The following is a 21,066-nucleotide window of genomic DNA, read 5'->3' as shown; positions in this document are numbered from 1 at the left end:
TCCAGTGCTCACCATGTTGGTGGAGAAGCAGTCTCTGTGGAACGCGGCAAGTCCTCCTCCTCGGCCGATGCGCCTAGGAGCACAGGAGTAGCTGTAGCCCGGAGGACAAAGTTCGTTCAAGGAGGCAAACTCCCCGGCTTTCTGCCAGGACTCTGAAACAAGCATAAAATCCAGCTCTCTTGAGACGACGTAGTCATTTAATACAAAGGATTTGTTTGTAATGGATCTGGCGTTCAACAAGCAGAAGGATACGGAGTCAGATCCGGCTCTTCCTATCTTCGAGGCCCGAGGCAGTGGGCGCAGGCAGCCGGACACAGGAGCCATGCCGAAACGAGCCGATGGTCGATTTCCAGAGCCCCCCGGCCCTCGATGCGGACACCCAGGCACTGAAGCCACACTGGTGAGTTTTGTGAATTGACGTTTGGCAGGGGCAAACGCGGGTAGGTGGGATGTTGATGCCGGGAGAATAGGACGGAGGAATGACGGCCTCACCCTGGGGCCAGCTGTCATGGAGATGGTGCACAGTTTAGACGAGGAGCGGCCTTCTGTCAGCTTGCGGAATTTTACCGCCGCTCCGGTTCGCCTTCCCCTCCATCTTGCTCTCCAGGTTCGGGGGCAGCAACAGGTTGCAGACCAGATTACCTCTGGTACCTGGGGACGCAGGGTACGGTGACAGCTCCACTGTGCCGATCGGTCCGACAGTGATTGTGCCACCGAAGCCCCTATATCCAGCAGAGTTTGGCGATCATAGGAAACTGCCGATTTGACATTGCGTACGCACAACGATAAAAACAGATAAGCGACAAACAGGAGCGGTAGCGAGTGAAGATGACTAGCAGCCAACATAGGTGCGGCCATCTTGCTCTGACACCTTGAGGTCCCTTTCTCTCAAAAACAATAGAACGCATCATCTCCAAACAACTCCACCGCCATCTCCAAACAAATCACCTTTTTGAACCCCTTCAGTCTGGTTTTCGTCCTCACCACAGCACAGAAACGGCACTCATCAAAGTCCTCAATGACCTCCTCACCTCTGCTGACACCGGTTCCCTTAACATCCTCATCCTCCTCGACCTGAGTGCAGCCTTCGATACCGTGAGCCACACCATCCTGCTTACCCGACTCGGTATCGAAGGTACTGCATTCAGGTGGCTCCAGTCCTACCTCTCCGACAGATCCCACTTAATCTTCCTCAACAACCACTCCTCTGCCACAGCTTCAGTCACCCAAGGTGTTCCCCAAGGTTCAGTACTCGGCCCCCTCCTCTTCATCATCTACATCCTCCCCCTTGGTCAGATTCTCCACCACTACAACCTGGACTTTCACTGTTACGCTGATGACACACAGATTTACCTCAGCACCAAATCCCCCCACAACCCCCCCCTCACCCACATTGAATCCTGTCTGACTGCAATAAAATCCTGGATGGCACACAACTTCCTCAAACTCAACAGCAATAAAACTGAACTCCTCCTCATCGGCTCCAAATCCACCCTCAGCAAAACCCCCAACCTGACACTCACCATCGATGGCACCCCTGTTTCCCCATCCACCCAGGCACGCAACCATGGCGTTATATTTGACCCCACCCTCTTCATCAAGCCCCACATCCGCCAAGTTGTAAAAACCTCATTTTTCCACCTCCGCAATATTGCCAAACTCCGTCCCTCTCTCAAACCGCCCCGCAGCCAAACGACTCGTTCACGCCTTCATCTCCTCCCGCCTGGACTATTGCAACTCACTCCTCTATGGCATCAGTACTACATCCCTCAATAGACTTCAGCGTGTCCAGAACGCAGCCGCCAGACTTCTCACCCACACCAAATCATGGCATCATATCACCCCGGTCCTCAAAGAACTCCACTGGCTCCCCGTTTCACACCGCATCCAATACAAACTCTTGGTCCTCACCTACAAAGCCCTCCACCACCTGGCCCCGCCCTACCTCACTGACCTCCTCATCCTCTACCAACCACCCCGGTCCCTCAGATCCACCTCAGCCGGTTTGCTCTCCATCCCCAAGGCCAAACTCCGGAGCTTTGGGGACAGAGCCTTCTCTGTGGCAGCCCCGAGGCTCTGGAACTCCCTCCCCCAGGACCTACGTGAGTCTGAGTCCCTCACCCTGTTCCAGTCCCGCCTCAAAACCCATCTCTTCAACTCTGTATAAGCCCCCCCCCCCTCTCAACCAACTTCCTCCTGGCTGATTTCTTTTTCTTTTTTTTCTGTTTTTCTGTTTTTTTGTTTTGTTTTATTGCCTGTCTTTGTTTGTCTACCCTTCCCCAAATGTAAAGCGTCTTTGGGTTCGTGAAAAGCGCTATAAAAATACAATTTATTATTATTATTATTACCCATATAGGCGGAGCACCCCTTTTCTGACGTCAGAAAAATTCAAATCTGTATCAGCTCCATTGCAGCCCCGTTTTTAGAGATTTGGGTATGGAGGAAAAGAGAGAGGGTTGTGTTTTCTGACACTTGGTGAGTTCCCTGACACACCGGGGACACATATTCATGTATAAAAGACGTACAAAAGTGCAGTAACTATAGTAACGCAGTGTAGGCGGAGCCGTGACGTCATCTTCAATGAAAACCACAGAAAAACAAGATCAGCCGTTAGCTGTTAGCACTCAAGCTCACAGCTCCTCATATCTGTTCAGAAACTAGACAAAAGTTAAACAAGTACAAACTAGGGGTGGGCGATACCACAAAATCTGGATTCGATCCGATACCAAGTATTTCAGGGCCAGTATCGCCGATACCGATACTTTTTTTAATGAAAAGCGTCTTATGTACTTTCATGTAGGGGAGAGCTGCATGACATGATTTGTTAGCTGAATGCATCATAAATAGACTAAATCTGAATTCATTTTCATGATTAAAGACAGGACAGTTTTTATAGACAAATAAACATTTTACTTTTGCAAATTTAAAGTGCAAACAGGAAAAGTAACAATACAAAGTGGCCACAGTAGCGAACTGCCTCCTTGCACACATCACAGTTCGCTAAGTTTTAATTGACAGTAGTGAAATAGCTCCACACAACGCTCCTCTTTCTCTCAGCCATCATGCACGTGTGTGTGTGTGTGTGTGTGTGTGTGTGTGTGTGTGTGTGTGTGTGTGTGTGTGTGTGTGTGTGTGTGTGTGTGTGTGTGTGTGTGTGTGTGTGTGTGTGTGTGTGTGTGTGTGTGTGTGTGTGTGTGTGTGGCAGTGGGATACAGCATCAGGCAGTTATAAATGGCCATCATTTCGTGCGACACACACACACTCGATTTTATGGGGCCAGAAAAACTGTGAAATAGTACCCGCTAGCCGGAACTACGCCAAGTGGAAACGCAACCAAAAACGGGCCGGGCACGGCACGGCAAGCTTAAAGCGAGCTCCGCACTGTAGTGGAAATGCGCCATTAGACCCCCTTCTCTGCCTCTGCCTTGCCCCCGGGCTGTCCGCCCGAGACCCCCTTCTCAGCCTTTCCCCGGGCCGTCCGCCCGAAACCACCTTCTCCGGCCATCCGCCTGAAATAAAGCTCGCTTTTTGTTTATATTCCTATATCCAATGTTTTTGTCCTGCATCCTTACCCTCACTGTGACATAATTGATTGAATGTTATCGAATCGCACACAGGCCAAACAAGTGGACTTGGAAACATTTTAAACATTAAATAATCTCAAGCCAGTGTCCTAGATGAAATCATTAGTATCAACTGCCAGCTTTTCAGAAAAAAGGCTTAAGATGATAAAGTAAATATTGTAAATCAAACTTGTGAAATGCATGATTGCTTCAGGAGGAGGTGTCAATTCTGCTCTCTACACATTACCATTTATAACCATAATCTTAACCTTGGCAGGAAAAGTTTCAGTCGACATGTGCCGAGACACGTGAAAACCTTCTGTTACAGGTCCAGTGGATATTTGCTGTCATTCATTCAGTTCTGTGAGTATTCTGACATCAGCTTCACTGTTAAAAATCTCCTGCTTAACTGTTACAATAACTGGTACAATTTGTATGTATTGGGAATGTAAGCTTAAACTATATACTATATGTAGAAATTACTCAAATGAATACATGTGTAGCCTTCTGCTAATACTCATAAATAATCCACAGCTACAATAGGTTACTTTAAGCAAGGCTGCATCAATTTAGGGAATGTTTTGTGACATGGGTTTTGGCCATAGGCGGCGAGTGGAGCTCAAGATAGGGTAGGCTATTATTTGACCAACAGTGACGTGCGGTGAGGTTCATGGCTGGTGAAGCACTGACTCACTGAGTCAGATTTACAAATATTATATTTTGACCTTAATCGAAATATTCGGTTATTTTCAAAAGCTTTTTTAGTCTGATGCTTCGATTCATTTTAAACAGACCGTTCAACAAAAGGATACCCAAAATCTAAATATTGGATTGTTCTTTCTTAGTAAGATCCCATTTTCATTAGAAATGTGGTCTTACCTTGACTTGAAGATGAAGTCCATGCTATCCTTCTGGACAACAATCTCTATTACTGTTTTGTAAAAGTCCTCCTTATCTTCCTCTGGTTTCAAAAGTCTAGTTTGTTGTTTGCGTCTACTGTCTCTGTGTAGAATAACAGTAGCAACAAGAACCTGTGGGCTCACGTGCGCCCCCTTCAGTGCGGCAGAGGTTATGGCTGCCTCCCCTGGTGCTTTTTTCATTGCCGTTGTATGATGAGACCAGCGAGCCTAAATATCTATACGTGAAATAAGTTATTTAGAGACTATGGATGGCGAGGATAAATGTAATAAAGGGATCTCCAAACATTACATTGGTGACATACAGTGAGAGGGTAACAGGCATGCGCTTAGGGCCCGCTTTCCAGCCAGTTTCTGTGGGGTGACGCATTCTGAGATGAGGCAGAGCTCATCTGTGCCTCACCTCGCCCCACAGTAAATGGCTTGAGCGCGCTCACAATATAAGTGCCCGCGCTAAATTAGTGCCCATGCTCCAGCACGTTACTGTGGGCTTACGTGAGGCAGAGCTCGTCCCTGCCTCACTTCTCATTGCTCCCGTAGCGGAGCTCGGCAAATTTGCTGATTTTGACTATAAAAAGCGATTGGAATCATACATAAATCACACTTACAACACAGATCAGTGGAGACATTTTATTATTATTACTATTTAGTTTTTCTTTAGTTGTTTTTCCGTTACATTGGAGTATGACAGGTGAGGCTCTGCCTCCCCTGCCTCCCCTGACTGCACGTCGCTGTTGACCAACTACTTGTTACAACATCTTACAACGGAACAGAAGATGTTTTTATGTTTATAACAGCAATTAAATGCAGCTGCTGACCCAATAAGGGACAGCACTGGAGCGACAGGGGACTGGATGTTTTTTGCAGGAGCTAAGGCATTTTGACACAAATAACAGCAATAATAATATTATATAATAGCTTACTAGGATACAGAAAGATGAGATTCTACAATGCCGGACTAATATGCAGCCCTAGGCACACAGCACATGAGAGAACTTGAGAAATATTTGTTGACCCTGCGGCACTAACTGACAGTGTTGATGCAGCTCATGAGACAAAGACAAGTTTCTAAGGCAGCATTTTATGAGTAACGTTAGGCTAGTACGCCACACACGACATGCTGTTACAGTTTCTAAACGCGTCCCCCTGATCCTTCTGACATAGTTAGTGCCCTGACAGTGATACATTATTATTATCTCATCATTCACTAAATGTGTTGATTATAAAAAACGTAGCCTTATACTACAGCCTGATATTTGGAGCCGCCAAACATAATGGATCATAGCAGTAGCCTGTTTAGGGAACATTGTTGTGCACAACAGAAACAGGACTAATAATTCAGGGAAGGCTTCACCTTCTCTAACCTTCATTACCCGACGCCTCTGGTTTTGGCCGTGTTCCACTGCAACACTGTCCCTGGGCCTTTTTTTCAGCACAAAGAGCAGCTGCTTGTTAAACCTATCGTGTCTACCTTGGTTCCAAGAAACACCAATGACACTCAATGACATTTAAATTACACGTTAGACCTGTTTCAAATTCATGAGTACAAAGAGTAAAGCAAACAAATCCGGCGAGCCGTGAAAACTAATGTAATAATTAATTTTAGAAAAAATTATTTGTGGGATAGGCAGCGCAGGCTGTTGAACTTGCATGTACATCAACGGAGTTTCACAGAGGCACCAACACCATATTTAGCAAGATGAATCAACACTTTAAAAGGTTTTGATACCTTTACATCTATCAACTTGAAGGTACCAAATCTTTCAAATTAATTGGTCAGCACCATAGCTATTTAAGATGAACAATAAGAAACAGCATTACCCTAAAATCTAATCTGGTGCTTTAGATGTGTTTAGTGTTCTGAAGACTTTGCACAAAAAGATACTTTTGAACATGCACATTAAAGGTAGGGTAGGTAAGTTTGAGAAACCGGCTCGAGATCGCTAGAATTTGAAAATACACAACCGGAGAAAATCTGCCACTTCCTTACAGAGCCCCTCCTCCAACACACACAAACGCGCACATGACCAATGAGGGCACGAGATAAGTTTGTGCACAGATGGAAGGCTGACAGGCAGGTAGGCCATCCAGTTATTTTAGCCGGGCCGGCTAAAATGATTGGTCGTGCTTTTTACAGTATTACGGCTTCCACAGATGACATTTTTTTATGGATTTTTTGTCAAAGCACTTAAGATATTCATTGCTATCGGGATGTTAAGAGCATTCCATGGAATATAACAAAAAGTGTATCTCGAGCCGGTTTCTCAAACTTACCTAATACCCTACCTTTAAGTATAACACGCCCAAAAAACAGCTAAACTGAATATTTGTACTTACATTTCAACAGATGTGTCCTGATGGAGCCAGCAAGTTATCCAGGGAATCTAAAGAATAAAATAAGAATGAAAGATGAAAACAATCAAAATCATGCTCCATCTTACAGTGCAAAGAGAGGTCAGTGGGCCAACAAGAGGGAGTTCATTTTGTCAGTATCCGGACAGATCATTGGTCTGGGCAATGTTTGGAGATTTCCATATCTGTGCTTCAAAAATAGAGGTGGTAAGAGCATTTAAAACATCTTATTGTACTGCCCAGGAGTAAGTTAGATAAGTAAAAGCTGGAAAATGTATACCCTTTCATGCATGAATTATGAAAACCTCAGTCAGGATTTTTTTACCAAGTGTTTTTATTGCTCTTGGGGCATGAAAAACAAGATTTGAACTTTATTTTTTTTATATCTAGTTTTTTCAAATTTTGAAAAAAAGATTTTTTATACTCAGGTATGCGTTTAAGTTTGAGACATGTACATTTAAAAAAAAATGATAAATAAAGATGTGCAAACTTAAAATTACATTATATTAACATAAGTATATTGATTTACGGCCCACAAAGATATTGCAGATGAAGTATTTTCAAGAACAATAGCAGTAACAGTATGAATTGTAGTTGAAATATAGCCAGTAACACTTTAGAGACGTCCACTTTAGTGGACAGGTGATCAATCATAATTTCCTGCAAACATAAAATCAATACTTTGACAATTTATGAATTATATGATTCCTTAGTTGTTCCTTGATGTCACCAACATTGTTATACCTGCAGGGGGCACTTTCCATAAAAGGATTGGCAAGATATCGACGAGTGATTCGGTCCATCTGGCTTTCTGTCGTCCATCGTGGTTTAGAGAAATGTATCATGCACTTACACTAACTTGGCACTGAGTGGCAGTGTGTGGGATGATGCAATAGGGTCCTATGTAGTGGCTGGTGTTCAACTATGCCATCAAAACCCATGCATATAAAAAAAAAACACCTTTTGAATAGTTGTCCACTGTAGTGACCTCTATGCGTGAAAGGGTTAAATCATTTATTCTTTGTATTTTTGTCACTATAGTTTATTACTTGGATACATTATTTCCTTTTAGGAGCTTTCCTGATCCCCTATGTGGTGTTCCTGTCCACGTGTGGAATCCCCATCTTCTTTCTAGAGGTATCTCTGGGGCAGTTAACGGCTCAGGGTGGGATCACATGTTGGAGGAAAATATGTCCCATATTTGGAGGTACTACTAACATAACTACATATTCCATAGAGTGCCAAAGTATTTGAAATATGTGTATATTGTTACATTACTTTTGTGTATCAAATGTTAAAATGGCAGTTCTATTTTTTTCAAAGGTTTAGGCTACGGCAGTCAAGTTACATCGTTATACAGTGTGGTGTATTACATTGTCATCCTGGCTTGGGCCTTCCTCTACCTCTTCTCCTCCTTCCACACTGTACTCCCCTGGGCCAGCTGCAACAACACCTGGAACACAGGTAAACATCGCACTGATGTTAGTGCAAAGGCCTTATGTAGGTACAGAATGACTGTGAGTGGCCATATGGAGGCAATTAATGTAATCATAGGCATGCTCAATTATGTATGGAGAACCCTTAATATCAACATGGTTGCAAATTCTGAAAATGTCAACTTGTTTCATTTTACTCTTTCGCTTCAAGATAACTGCATTGATTGTGGACAGAATGATTCAGTTTATCGCCACATCAATGAAAACACAACATCATCAGTGAAAGAATTCTGGCAGTAAGTACTCACATTCGCAAAACAGTTTTTAGAGTCACTAAAATGTCTCTTGACATAACTTTCTTCTTGCACTCAGGAGGAGAGTCTTGGGTTTGTCTGGAGGAATTGAAGAGATGGGCAGTATACGCTGGGACCTGGCTGGATGTCTTCTGCTAAGCTGGATCATCTGTTACTTCTGTATCTGGAAAGGAATCAAGGCGACAGGAAAGGTGAGATGTATACGCTTATTATTAAATGGGTAATTTAAACCTAAAATTATAATTAAAACCTAAAAATGAATGGGCTTATTGACCACGATTAATAACAGTATGTATTGGGGCTCCTCTTTCAGGTTGTGTACGTCACAGCCACTTTTCCAGTTGTGATGTTGATTGTGATGCTGATCCGTGGGCTGACATTGCCAGGAGCTTTAACTGGAATTAGATATTACCTTTATCCTGATCTGACCCGTCTGACTGATCCTCAGGTGAGGTTTTTGTGTGACTAATGAGTGATGTGTAAGTGACACACTGCACAGAACAATACTTGGCTAACACTTGCAATACTAAAATGTATGGACTTTAACTTAGACCAAAACTAAATATTGGTTAATCATACTAGCAAATGTTACTTGTGAAGCCAAAGGCTGATATTAAATAGCTCCGGTTTTACCTTTGGATTAGAGACACTAGATGGAAGATAAGCATGCCACTTTCAGATGGCTCTAGGTGATCAGTTCAAAAGGAAGGTCATCATACAAGTGTGCAAGCCGTTTTTGTACTAAGTTGTGCCATTTATTTTAAATTCACTTTGCAAAGTTGAATTCACTTCAAAGCCCACCAGAGCTCAACAACCTTTTGGTCCCTTAAAGACACAGTACAAAGGTGTGGGCAGAGCAGCCATGAATTGTTTTTATTTTCAACCAATCTGTGTAATTCAGCCTCGCATGGCCAAGTCATTGTAATTCTGGACATTAACGCAGCATTTGACACAGCTTTTTAATAGGAGGTTCGTTGTTTCTGGGGAAAACAATGTATTTTATAGTTCTTTTGTTAAAGTGGACCTATCATGCTATATTTGAACATTATAAAACGGACAAGTCAAATCAAGCAATCTGATTGGTTCTTAGCCGTGATATACTGAGCATATACCACGGGTAGAATTGTAGTTACTTTTCACAACAAGTCAGTATCCCTCCGCGTCTGAGAAAAACTGTATACAGTTGGGCTGAAAAGCAAATGCTTTTCAGACTGGGACAAGAAAACAGCGGAGAAGTAACGGGGCAGAAACCCTCCTTTTTACGCAGCGGTCCAGACATAGACATCAAACGGCAAAACATATTCAGTGTGCAGTTCCTTTGGCATTAGGGCAGGGATATTTAGATACTTTCCAAGGTTTGACATAATGAATTGTGCTACTTTTAAAGCAAGCAACGATGTTTTCAAATCTGTAATCAAAAAGGTCCGCAAAAACGCTATCGACCAATCAGATAGCTTGATTTGACTTGTCCGTTTTATAAATATATTTACATTTCTTCTGTTACGAAACAAACTTACAAAGCATAAGATGGAAACATTTAAGATTAACTTCGACCTCCGGGGGGGTCTTACTATGGAGGAGTGGATTGAGGAGTGCCTATCTCCAGAAAAAAAAGCACCTAAACGACGACATGCAGAGCTACGTGAAGAGCAGGTAGACCAACTGGAAAAGTACCCCCATTCAAAAGCTTTCTGATGCAGAAAATGTCTTGAAAGCAGAGAAATTATGACCGTTAGTGGCCACAGGTGCGAAAGCTCTCTCCAGAGCTACTGGAAGCCGAATCTCGGGGACCGGAGAAAGTGGAGCAATATTCTCGCCACGCCAAGCAACAGCCTAGAATAACCTCAACCTATACAAGTAACCACGTAAGCCATTCTACTGATGCTGGACAGTTTTTCAGTGGGTGCACAATAAACGGCAACATACACATTAATGTAAATAAATAGCCAAATTATTGATCAACACTCTCTGTCTAATATGTTCGCTTTAGTGTTGTTGCATAGCAACCACCTCGCACTATGTTTCGTGCAGAAGGCAACGGAGGGACTATTTTATTTTGAACATCATTATTTACTAATAAAACTATTTAAATTAGAGTGTGTATTTTTCTTTCATATTGCCACACTTGGTAACCGTTTTATAAAAGCAATAGCTCACTTCAGGCCGTGGTATATGCTCATTATATCACAGCTAAGGGGCGTGGTTCGGCCCGACGCGAGAGGTGGGTGTTTGTCATCTGCTGGTGGACTACCGGAGAGAATTACAGTGCTTGCCTCGACGGGGAGGGATTGCATTGAATTACAGCAGCAGGAGGAGCAAACACTTGCCTCGGGGAGGGAGAAAAAGAGCCACAGCGGAGAATAAACAGAAGGGCAACCATGGCAACCTTGGCAACCATGCGCGGGAAGTCTTCTTCGCTGCTTTTGTGGCAGACTACATATAGGCGGAGCTCCTCGTTCCTGACGTCAGATCCGTTGCAGCCCCGTTTTTAGAGATTTGGGTATGGAGGAAAAGAGAGAGGGTTGTGTTTTCTGACACTTGGTGAGTTCCCTGGAACACCGGGGACACATATTCATGTATAAAAGACGTACAAAAGTGCATTTTGCATGATAGGTCCCCTTTAAGTTTGGTGTACCTCAGGGGTTGGTTTTGGTACCAATTATGTTTTCTTTATACAAGCTTTCCCCCGTTGGCACACTATTTATAAATATGTTTTTTTTTATTATATTTGATGCTGATTATATGCAGATGTACCTGCCCTAAGATTCACAAACCCTGGAATGCTGTATTCAACGAATGACTGTCCTTGTGATGTCAAAACAGAGATATTCTGAAATATGCTGTTTTCCCATTGGATCATGACAAACATTTTAAGTTTTAAATCATGTTTTTAGGAATTTAGGAATATGTATCTTAGATTTTAAAGACACAGATACTATTTAAAACGCCTTTATCTGGTCACATCTGCAACGGGAAAAATATTTTTTTTTTGACTGCAGGACTCGGATCAATCCTGTTTTTCCGTCTTTGATGGCTCCAAATATGTTAAAGAAAATATTTTAGAATATTGCTGATGCTTTTATCTTTGACGCCTTTGTATTCCCCATTACGTGCTGTACCCCAAATTAATGACCAGAAGTGTTTTTGTCTATTATAAAGGCTTGGCTGAAAACGAAAGGGAACAGGGTATTTGCCGTCAGGGCCCAGAGACGGAGAATTGACCAATCAGACAGACAGACGCATTAACATGGAATACAAGCAGGTACAAGTTAGGTTTCAGGTCTACCAGAGGAAAAAAGCAAAATTGATGATCTGCCAATGAGAAGGTGGAGAAGGTGAAAATACTATTGGGAGTAATAGGGAAAGAGGAACATGTGAGCAGGAGGATGTAGGAGTCAGATAGGACATGTGGGAAAGTCTGAGTACATCCGGAGGAAAGATACAAATTGTGTTAGAGAGTTTCTATGTCATGCATGGAAGTGGAAATGTGGCTTAAGAGAGGGACAGAAAGGTAGAATTCTAAATGGCTGAACCAAGTACACAGTATAACAAAGTATAGTTGTATATTATACAAGTATAAACATCATATGTATCAATATTTAAAAGCATTTAAAAATCACTGGCACTGCACATTTAACTGATTTAAGGTGTGGATGGATGCTGGGAGCCAGGTATTATTCTCCTATGGCATTTGCGTAGGCACTTTGCAAGCGATGGGAAGCTACAGTACAACAAATACAACAACAACTGCTACAAGTAAGGAAAACATTATATTCTATGTATGTACATTTTATGCATTAAAAGGTTGATTTGATGCAGGATAAAATAGATAATCGGCCTTTTTAATTTCCAGAGACACTTTCGCCTTGTGCGCACTGAACAGTTTAACCAGCTTTGTTGCTGGCTTTGCAGTCTTCTCTGTTCTTGGCTTCATGTCGCATGAATTGGGTGTTGACATCTCAACAGTAGCTGAATCAGGTATGGGATGGTTTGAGGAAAAACATTGTGGTGTATATTAGCTTTGTTGTGTTCCTATGAAAAATATTAAGTGATGAATAAATTGTTTTGTTTTTTTCAGATGAAGAGAACAAATATATAATTCACAACTTAACAAATTCAAGTCTCACAATAACATGTGAGAAGAAACACTTGGATTTTGGTCCCCATAATGTCATGTGGGACCTCACATCAATGTGTGCTGCAGGGTTCTTTCAATTATAATTCACAAGAACATCATTCTTGTACCTGTAAAGTACTTATGAGTACCCTCTACTCTCTAAATGTATTCCTTATTTCCTAAACATAATCCAAGATAAAATCTATTAATAAATCAAATCCTGCAGCACCTGATATTTTGACCCATTGGCGGCAGCAGAAACTTGCTGTAAACACAACACAGAAATATTATCACCTTTTTTACGACCAGTGTGTATGATAGTGCCATCTCGTGGTTAGATTGCATATTGCAACCTACTGAATACCAGCTGGTGTACATGGGGCCGGAAATAAAAGATTTAGTTTGAATAACTCATCATCACTCAAACTAAGCAGGTTCTGGTCTAATTCCAACCTTAAAATCAGGTGCTATATATAGAAATTATAAGTGTACTAATTCCTAAGACATTTGGCTATCTACTTGCAGGTCCTGGCCTGGCATTCATTGCTTACCCTCGGGCTTTATCCATGATGCCTTTACCTCAACTCTGGGCTGCCTTCTTCTTCATCATGATTATCCTTCTTGGATTGGACAGTGAGGTAAAGTTTTCACATTCAGCTGTATTTAAAATATACTGTACATAAGAATTGTATAACATTTGGTTATAAGCCCCCCTGATACTTTAATTATAATTAAATCCCTGCATGAAAAGACAACATCAATATATCTCTATTTCCTTTTACTTTTGATTGATTTGTATTGCTTTTCATGTGCAAATATTCCATAAGATATTTTCAATGGTTGTGTCTTGTGATATCTAGATCTAGAGATATTAAGTATCCAAATACATAAAAGATATAAGCAATCAGGCTTAAGTTACAGTAAATGCTTGGACAGAATATGCACTGCCTTGTTGGTTGAAGTCATGAAGACTAAAACATTTCCAAAAGTCTTAAAGGTCTCCTATCATGCAAAATGCACTTTTTGATGTATTTCATACATAAATATGTGTCCGAGGTGTGTAAGGGAACTCACCAAGTGTCAGACAACCAGCAGCTACTGACCCAGAATCAGCACTTCTCTAACAGGGCTGAAAAAGAGGGATATGAGGGATGTCTAAAATGCATGATCTGTTTGGTATTTTGAGCAAAACACATCATAGACATGTTTTTTATATATTTTTATATATCTGAGACCCATAATATATGCCTAAAAATAGCATAATAGGAGACCTTTAAGACCTGAGAATGGTTAGAAACGTAATTGTTATAATCAGTGTAGAAAATGTAAATGTGACATTTATCTTTTACCCACAGTTTGTGTGTCTGGAAGGCCTGGTGACAGCCATATCAGACATGTTTCCATCCTTCTTTCTCATTGGTCATCGACGTAAACTACTTCTGTTGATCATCTGTGGTGTTTCCTTTGTTATTGGCCTGTTTATGGTGACTGAGGTGAGAGTCTACTTTTTTAATCTATAACATTAAGAATTAAAGGCTGTACCATTAAGTCTCTCTTTCCGTGCTAAATATCTTGTGCATTTAACAAAACAATCTATTTTGTGTTCCTGTTTCTGTCTTCTCTGTCATGTGCTGTAGGGAGGACTTTATGTATTTCTGCTGTTTGATTACTATGCTTGCAGTGGAATACCATTAATGATTTTTGCCATTTTGGAGTGTGTCTGTGTGGGATGGATATATGGTAACAAGATCATTTTAAGCAAGGAAAATAAGGAGTCCAACAGACATACAGTATATATATGTTAAGTAATGTTAGCCCCTAAAACTATACCATTATGAATAACAGTGATACTGTAAAATATTACAAATCATGTTAACAAAACATTGTATTGACATTTGCTAATTTTACTCACTTATCAAGTTTTTTTTCATCTGCACTGCATAAGTAACCAGAGGGCACTGCTAAAGCCATTAAAACATTTGAACAACTGCCTGGAGGGCAGAACATTTCCCGCCTATCTGTGAGGCCAGTACTATCTTACACATTAACTTAGCTTTCATTCCTCTTGGACCAAAAGAAGAAAGACTTGAGACCGTTCTCAGGAATGTAATGGACTCAGTAGTAGTGCTGAAATTCTTCCCCCTTGTCCTTATGAGCACGTGGCCAGGCATCAGACCTTGCCCTTTTATATCGTGATGTAGATGAATCCCAGTGTTTGATCATATTCTTGAATGACTCCCTGACTACAAGGTGCTGATCGTTATTATGACAATATAAAGGAAATGATTGGCTACTACCCCACATCGCTTATGAAATATTGTTGGAAGTTCATCACACCATGTCTCTGTGTTGTAAGTAAATGTATTGAGTATTGGTGTATCTATTTTTCAAAGGTCCCATGACATGATTTTCTGGTTATTACCCGTCCCCTTGTGTGTTATGTATCTTTTTATGCATGTAAACGGTCTGCAAAGTCACAAACCCTCAAAGTACACCCTGTAGCGAGTAAAACTCTAACACAGAAAAGACCTGTCTGTGCTGCCCCAGAACGCCTCGTTGGAGATTTTTCTTTTTCCATTTTTTTCTTCCTGAGTATAGTGACGTAACGGTCATAGTGACGTAATGCAGCTCCACGGATTTCCGCAGGCTGTGAGTGTGTGTGTGTGCTCAGGCTGAGTTCCGCGGTGTCTCGCTGTCTCGCAGACCCCACGCAGCAACCAGGAAACGACACCAGTAATCCAGCTCACACCGGCCGCTCCTCGAGCCTCAAAGGGCGCAGCAGCGAGCCCCGCAACGTCCTGCCAACACGGCACCCAGACCCCACGCAGCATTCTCATCTGTTTGTCATTACTGGTGTCATTTTCTGGTTGCTAACAAACGCCATTGTAACACATAACACTGATGTTCCGCTGTAACGGTGGTGGACTCATCAGAACAGAGTGGGCGAGCTGACCAATCAGAGCACAGTAGGCTCATAGGGAGGGGGGGGGGGGCAGGAGCTCCAACAAGCCGTTTAGGACAGAGAGTGAATACACATACTATACAGAGATGCTGTATGAGAAACCAATGTGATTTTGGAACATTGAACAATGTAAATCTATTCTAGTAGACCTCAACAATGGAATTATGATCAGTAGAAATGGCCATGTCATGGGACCTTTAAGACATTAACCGGAAAAATATCAGAATGACAATAAGACAAATATAAATATATATATATATATCCATTGATGAAAATGTAAGCTGCTCCTCTGATTTTCTTTTTATTCCACTTGTTTTGTCACAGGGAACCCTGATATTCTCTCTGGTCAAGTTCACCCCGCTGAAATACAACAACACCTACGAGTACCCCTGGTGGGGCTTTGCCATTGGGATGGTTCTTGCTCTATCTTCAGTTCTCCTGACTCCTCTGTGGATTATCTATCGTATGGCTGTAACCCGGGAACACTGAGACAGGTAAGGTTAAGGTTAAGGTTAGTTTATTTATATAGCACATTTTCAGATACAAAGGCACGTAAAAACTATATGCAGCATCGGCATGTTTGGTTCTGATCCAGGGAACAATGAGTAAGCCCGTCCCCAAAGATCTGAGAGCTCTGGGTGGCTCGTAACAGAGCAGCATGTCCAATTTATATTAGGGTCCCAAACCAATTAGTGCTTTATAAATTAGTAATACAATTTTAAAATCGATTATGTAAGTTATTGGTAGCCAGTGCAGAGATCTAAGAACTGGGGTGATGTGTTCTACTCTTCTGGTTTTTGTCAGGACTCTGGCCGCAGCGTTCTGGATCAGTTGCAGTTTTCTGAGTGATTTATTACAGAGACCTGCTTAACAGTCTAGGTTTAGGTTTATTTCATTTCGGTCTACTTCGATACTCTGTCGATATATACAGTATGTTATATGTGAATGGACTGACCGAAATCTGAATCATTACAGAAGCTAACTTGGTGGATTTCAGTGGATACTGTTATGTTGTAGTTTATGCTTTGTCGGCAATTATCTGGCAATTTCTTTTCTTTCCATAGAGACTGAAAACGTTATGCACTCCTGCATCCGATCTGCAATCTTCTCCACCAAAGAAGACTCTTTACCCTGAAACCCCTACTCCTGATACAGAGCTGCATGCTTTAACTTAAAAACTAAAACATGGCAGTACTGAAGGTAAGCCACCTTTAATCAGAGACAACAGTGATTGATGTTCTCAGATTAAACCACCATGGTGTTGGGGACTGAACATTTCAGCTTTTATTGCTTCTTATTACACTTACGCTTCTAATGTACTATGCTGACACTCATCTAAACACAACTTGAACACTGGGACAGTAAAATAACCATCCTGCAATTTGAGTTGATCCACACATGATGATCGAATTTCGATTTTGCATGCCCATGTTATGTCTTACAGTATATATTTATTGACGCTTAAGCATAGAGCTAGTGAATGAAAAAACAGAATTATTTTGTTCCTACCCTGGGATCAGTGTTATATAATTTTGTTCTGATTATTAAATACCCTGAAACTGAAATTCCAGTACATGTAGTAAATTAATTGACCAGTGTAGTAACAATTGCTTTGTATCTCCATCCTCACAGAAACTGATTGGATTTGTAATCCCTTATTACCTGATGAATGCATCACCAAAGAAGAGTCTACAGCCAGTTACAAACTCAACGCAGGAGATCTTTACATCCTTGGTGTCTGAATGTTCTTATTTTAAAAAGTCCAACCCTTGACTTAAAATGAATACTTTGTGGACAGCTGTGTTAAAAAGTTACAATTGTAAAAAGACCTTATCATCTTATATAACTTTTGGTGGTGGATATTATTACTTGAATTGTTCCTTTTAAACTATACGGGTTTTGGTTGTGCAAATAAATGAATCTTGATTGAAACTCCATGTTAACTTTGCCATTGACTTCTATGTAATCAATAACCCCTCAGTATACCCATGCTGTTTTTTTATCCAAAGTGTTAGCCAAAATGATCGTATACTGCATTTAATAAAGTGACAAATAAAGGAAAGACAATATGGTGCAGTAAACAAATCAATCCCAAATTGATTTGGTGTAGAAATGATCATAATACATCATAAAGTAGACACCTACAAAGCATGCTTAACGAGAGGGTCTCCATGTTTAAAGACGGTCGGGTGGTTTGAGGACACCGCCTCAGCCCCCTGGCACTGAGGACAGCTCGCTACGGAAAGCAGCGAGGTCTGGGCGGCAGGGTGCTGTAAAAGGTTGAGGCAGAAAGCCACCTTCACCAAGCCTACCAACCATAGAATGCTCATGCTATAGGCATTGGGATGCAGCCAAAAGGAAATCCTTTTCTTTAATCCTTTTCTTTAATGTTAAAACTGTTTAAAAAGCGACTAATCATGTTTGAGGGAAGACAATACAGGTGAATATAGTAAGGTTTAAAGAATACATTTCACCAAAAAGCTAACCCAGTGGATAATTTACAATTAGACAATTATTTCTTTATATTATACTAAGTTTTATAAAATGTCATGTTTGAATATTCAAATAAGGCATTAGCTCATTGAATGTGTGCTAATTAGCGTATATTTCCATAACTGAAATCTGAACATTTAATAAAGCCAAGATCAAAATTGCTGTATCAATCCATTGAGATGATTACTTAATATACTGCTGATAGTAATGAATCATACAGTATATTTGATTCGTTCATAAAATGTTTATATTTGTTGATAAAATGCTGATATTCTAAATCTGCTATATTCTAAAAGTAACTAGTGATGTTTTCAAGGCAAATGCTTGTAAATCATGCAAAAGGGAAAATGTATCACAGTCTGTCTGTTCTCCTGTTTTATTTTGACATTTATTTTCTCTTGGTGTCTTACTTCCTGTGATTTACCTCCTGTGCCTGATGGTCTCATTATGTTCACCTGCTGCCCCTGTGTTTGCCACCATTTTTCAATGATGGCTTGAGAATATCATTTATTTGCTATAAAATCTCTTTCACTTGCCCTATACATGTATAAATGATTTTGGGGTCAAATCACACTTTTTGGACCACGTAGAGACTGGATTAAAAACAAAAATGGTATTATTATTAAAGCTTAGCAACAGAGTCGACAAAGTTTCACCCCTTCATATTTATTTATTTATATGAGTCTTAAAAAATAATTAAAATACCAATTTCATTGTAACTATATTGTGCGATATGCAGACTGATCACTAGAGGGCGATAGCGCTCGGGTGGAACCAAAAACTCTATAAAGGCAGGCGCTGCAGAATAAACACTGCAGTCAAGCTCAACACAAAGAAACATCTTCTGTCTCTTCGTGTTCTTAAACAGGTAGGTTTAAAGTCCTTAAAATCTCACAATTGTAGCCCAGTATAATGAATAACAGTGTTACGAATATATTGTGATAGAGTGCATTGTTTAGGATGGGCGGTTATTTTCAGTTATGTATGTAGATTGAAAAATGCAATGTCATGCTAGCAGCTAGCTGCCAGCGGTTAGCGGCTAGCGGATAGGATGCTTATGTTAAAGGTCACCTATCATGCTATTTTTAGGCAATCTCAGATATATAAAAAAATATAAAAAACATGTCTATGAAGTGTTTTGCTCAAAATACCAAACAGATCACCCATTCTAGCCATGCCTCATATCCCTCTATTTCACTTCCTGTTTCAAAAGTGCTGATTTTATGTATAAAGCTTTAAAAAAAAAGAAAATACATTTGATAAAAAAGAGGAGCTTATGCCTGCTCATGCGGGAGATTCTACCGGCAGATACTGCGGTGATGAAACGCCATATCATGGATTATCAAGGATTATTTCTGAAACAGTATGGAGCTCAAAGGCTTTCTCTCTTGCCGGTTATACCACAAGGTGAGTTCCTTTTTATTTCCTGCTTCTTCACACACATGCTCTCTCCAGTACAGGTTAGCTCTGAGTGTTAGCGATGCTAATGTAAACACCGACCATATTAAATCCAAAACAGTCGGGCATTGTTTCTGATAGTGCTGTGGGTCCGCATTGCCGATATGACGTCAAATCGCCGCAAATCTGGATCAGCTCCATTGTACCCCCATTTTTAGAGATTTGGGTACCGAGGAAAAGAGAGAGGGTTGTGTCAAAAAGTGCATTTTGCATGATAGGTCCGGACCTATCATGCAAAATGCACTTTTGTACGTAATTTATACATGAATATGTGTCCCCGGTGTTCCAGGGAACTCACCAAGTGTCAGAAAACACAACCCTCTCTATTTTCCTCCATACCCAAATCTCTAAAAAAGGGGCTGCAACGGATCTGATAAAAACTGATCCAGATTTGAACACTGTCCTGACGTCAGGACGGTGGCGCTACGGCTATTGGGCCAACTCCACCAATCAGGAGGAGACAGCCACGGCCATTGCTGTTCGAAAGCGCTGGAGACGCTGTAGTACATATGCCAGGCCAGTAGATGGTGCTGTTCTCACAGAATCAGCCCTTGCAAAAACAGAGCTAGAAATTGTCAAATTGAGCAAAATGAGGCATGGCTAAAATGCATGATCTGTTTGGTATTTTGAACAAAAAAAAAGTATAAATATGCCTTATATAGGTATGGTCCTACACTATATTATTCAAATATAGCATCATAGGTCCACTTTAAGGTAACACAGTACAATGGAAATGCTAATTAGATAAATGTGTGCTTATTGTGTTATGTTAATTGACTGTGAGAAATATTAAGTGTTTATGCATATGGTATATGTTACATTTGATTTAAATATCTTGGAAAAGGCGCACACACAGTACTTTTGACTAGGCAATGGAGTTAGCTAGGAATAATATGAGTCCTAAATTCAATGGTTACTCAATGTAAATTTGTATTGTATCTTAGAATACTTTTACATATTTGAAAATGCTGTTGCCTGATGCTTTAATGAGCATAGTTTTCAGTGCTTTTGTTTTGGAGTGACTTGTGGAGCTCAACATAAAGCTAACGTTTTCTGCCTCTTTTCTCATAGAGAGAGGTGGAGTCTGCTGCTGGCCCAGGCTCCCCTAGGCCCGAGGCCTGCAAAAATCACACAGGACTTAATTGGCACCCACAAGATGGCAAATTCAGTTCCAGTTTCATCTCAATGTTAAACTGACTGGAAGAAATGTTGTTTATGCCTAAAAAAAGAAAATGAAGATCTCAAATCAACACAAATCATACTCATGAATATGATGCCTACAAAATTATTGCAACCAATGTTCTTCTGTTTTACGCCCTGATTGACCTACCCATTGTTCTGGATCTGGCAAGACTGGATGAGGGTGTTGGAATAGAGGAAACACTGAGAAGGAACAAGGCCAAGTAATACCAGAGCTGTCGCCTTCAGTTCAATAACACCAAACTTGAAAGGGT

General features: G+C 41.0%; 1 protein-coding gene across 1 annotated transcript; it reads left to right on the top strand.

The window, feature by feature from the left end:
• Positions 1–220: 220 nt before the first annotated feature.
• LOC117488593 (sodium- and chloride-dependent GABA transporter 2-like) lies at positions 221–17,604 on the top strand. Its single transcript, XM_034137591.1, is given in 22 exon segments — positions 221–400; positions 608–669; positions 990–1,135; positions 1,217–1,291; positions 1,689–1,830; positions 6,924–7,039; positions 7,905–8,039; positions 8,156–8,296; positions 8,480–8,564; positions 8,641–8,773; positions 8,896–9,030; positions 12,230–12,307; positions 12,310–12,338; positions 12,436–12,560; positions 13,225–13,337; positions 14,055–14,192; positions 14,337–14,439; positions 14,950–15,050; positions 15,986–16,133; positions 16,136–16,155; positions 16,726–16,861; positions 17,294–17,604. Coding segments are annotated over 21 exon segments (2,316 nt in total). The 3' UTR covers positions 16,837–16,861; positions 17,294–17,604.
• The last annotated feature ends 3,462 nt before the right edge of the window (positions 17,605–21,066 follow it).

This window comes from Trematomus bernacchii, unplaced genomic scaffold (genome assembly GCF_902827165.1).
Source record: "Trematomus bernacchii unplaced genomic scaffold, fTreBer1.1, whole genome shotgun sequence".
Lineage (NCBI taxonomy): Eukaryota > Metazoa > Chordata > Actinopteri > Perciformes > Nototheniidae > Trematomus > Trematomus bernacchii.
The sequence above is the reverse complement of the archived record's forward strand: the minus strand, read 5'-3'. Positions and strand labels throughout refer to the sequence as shown.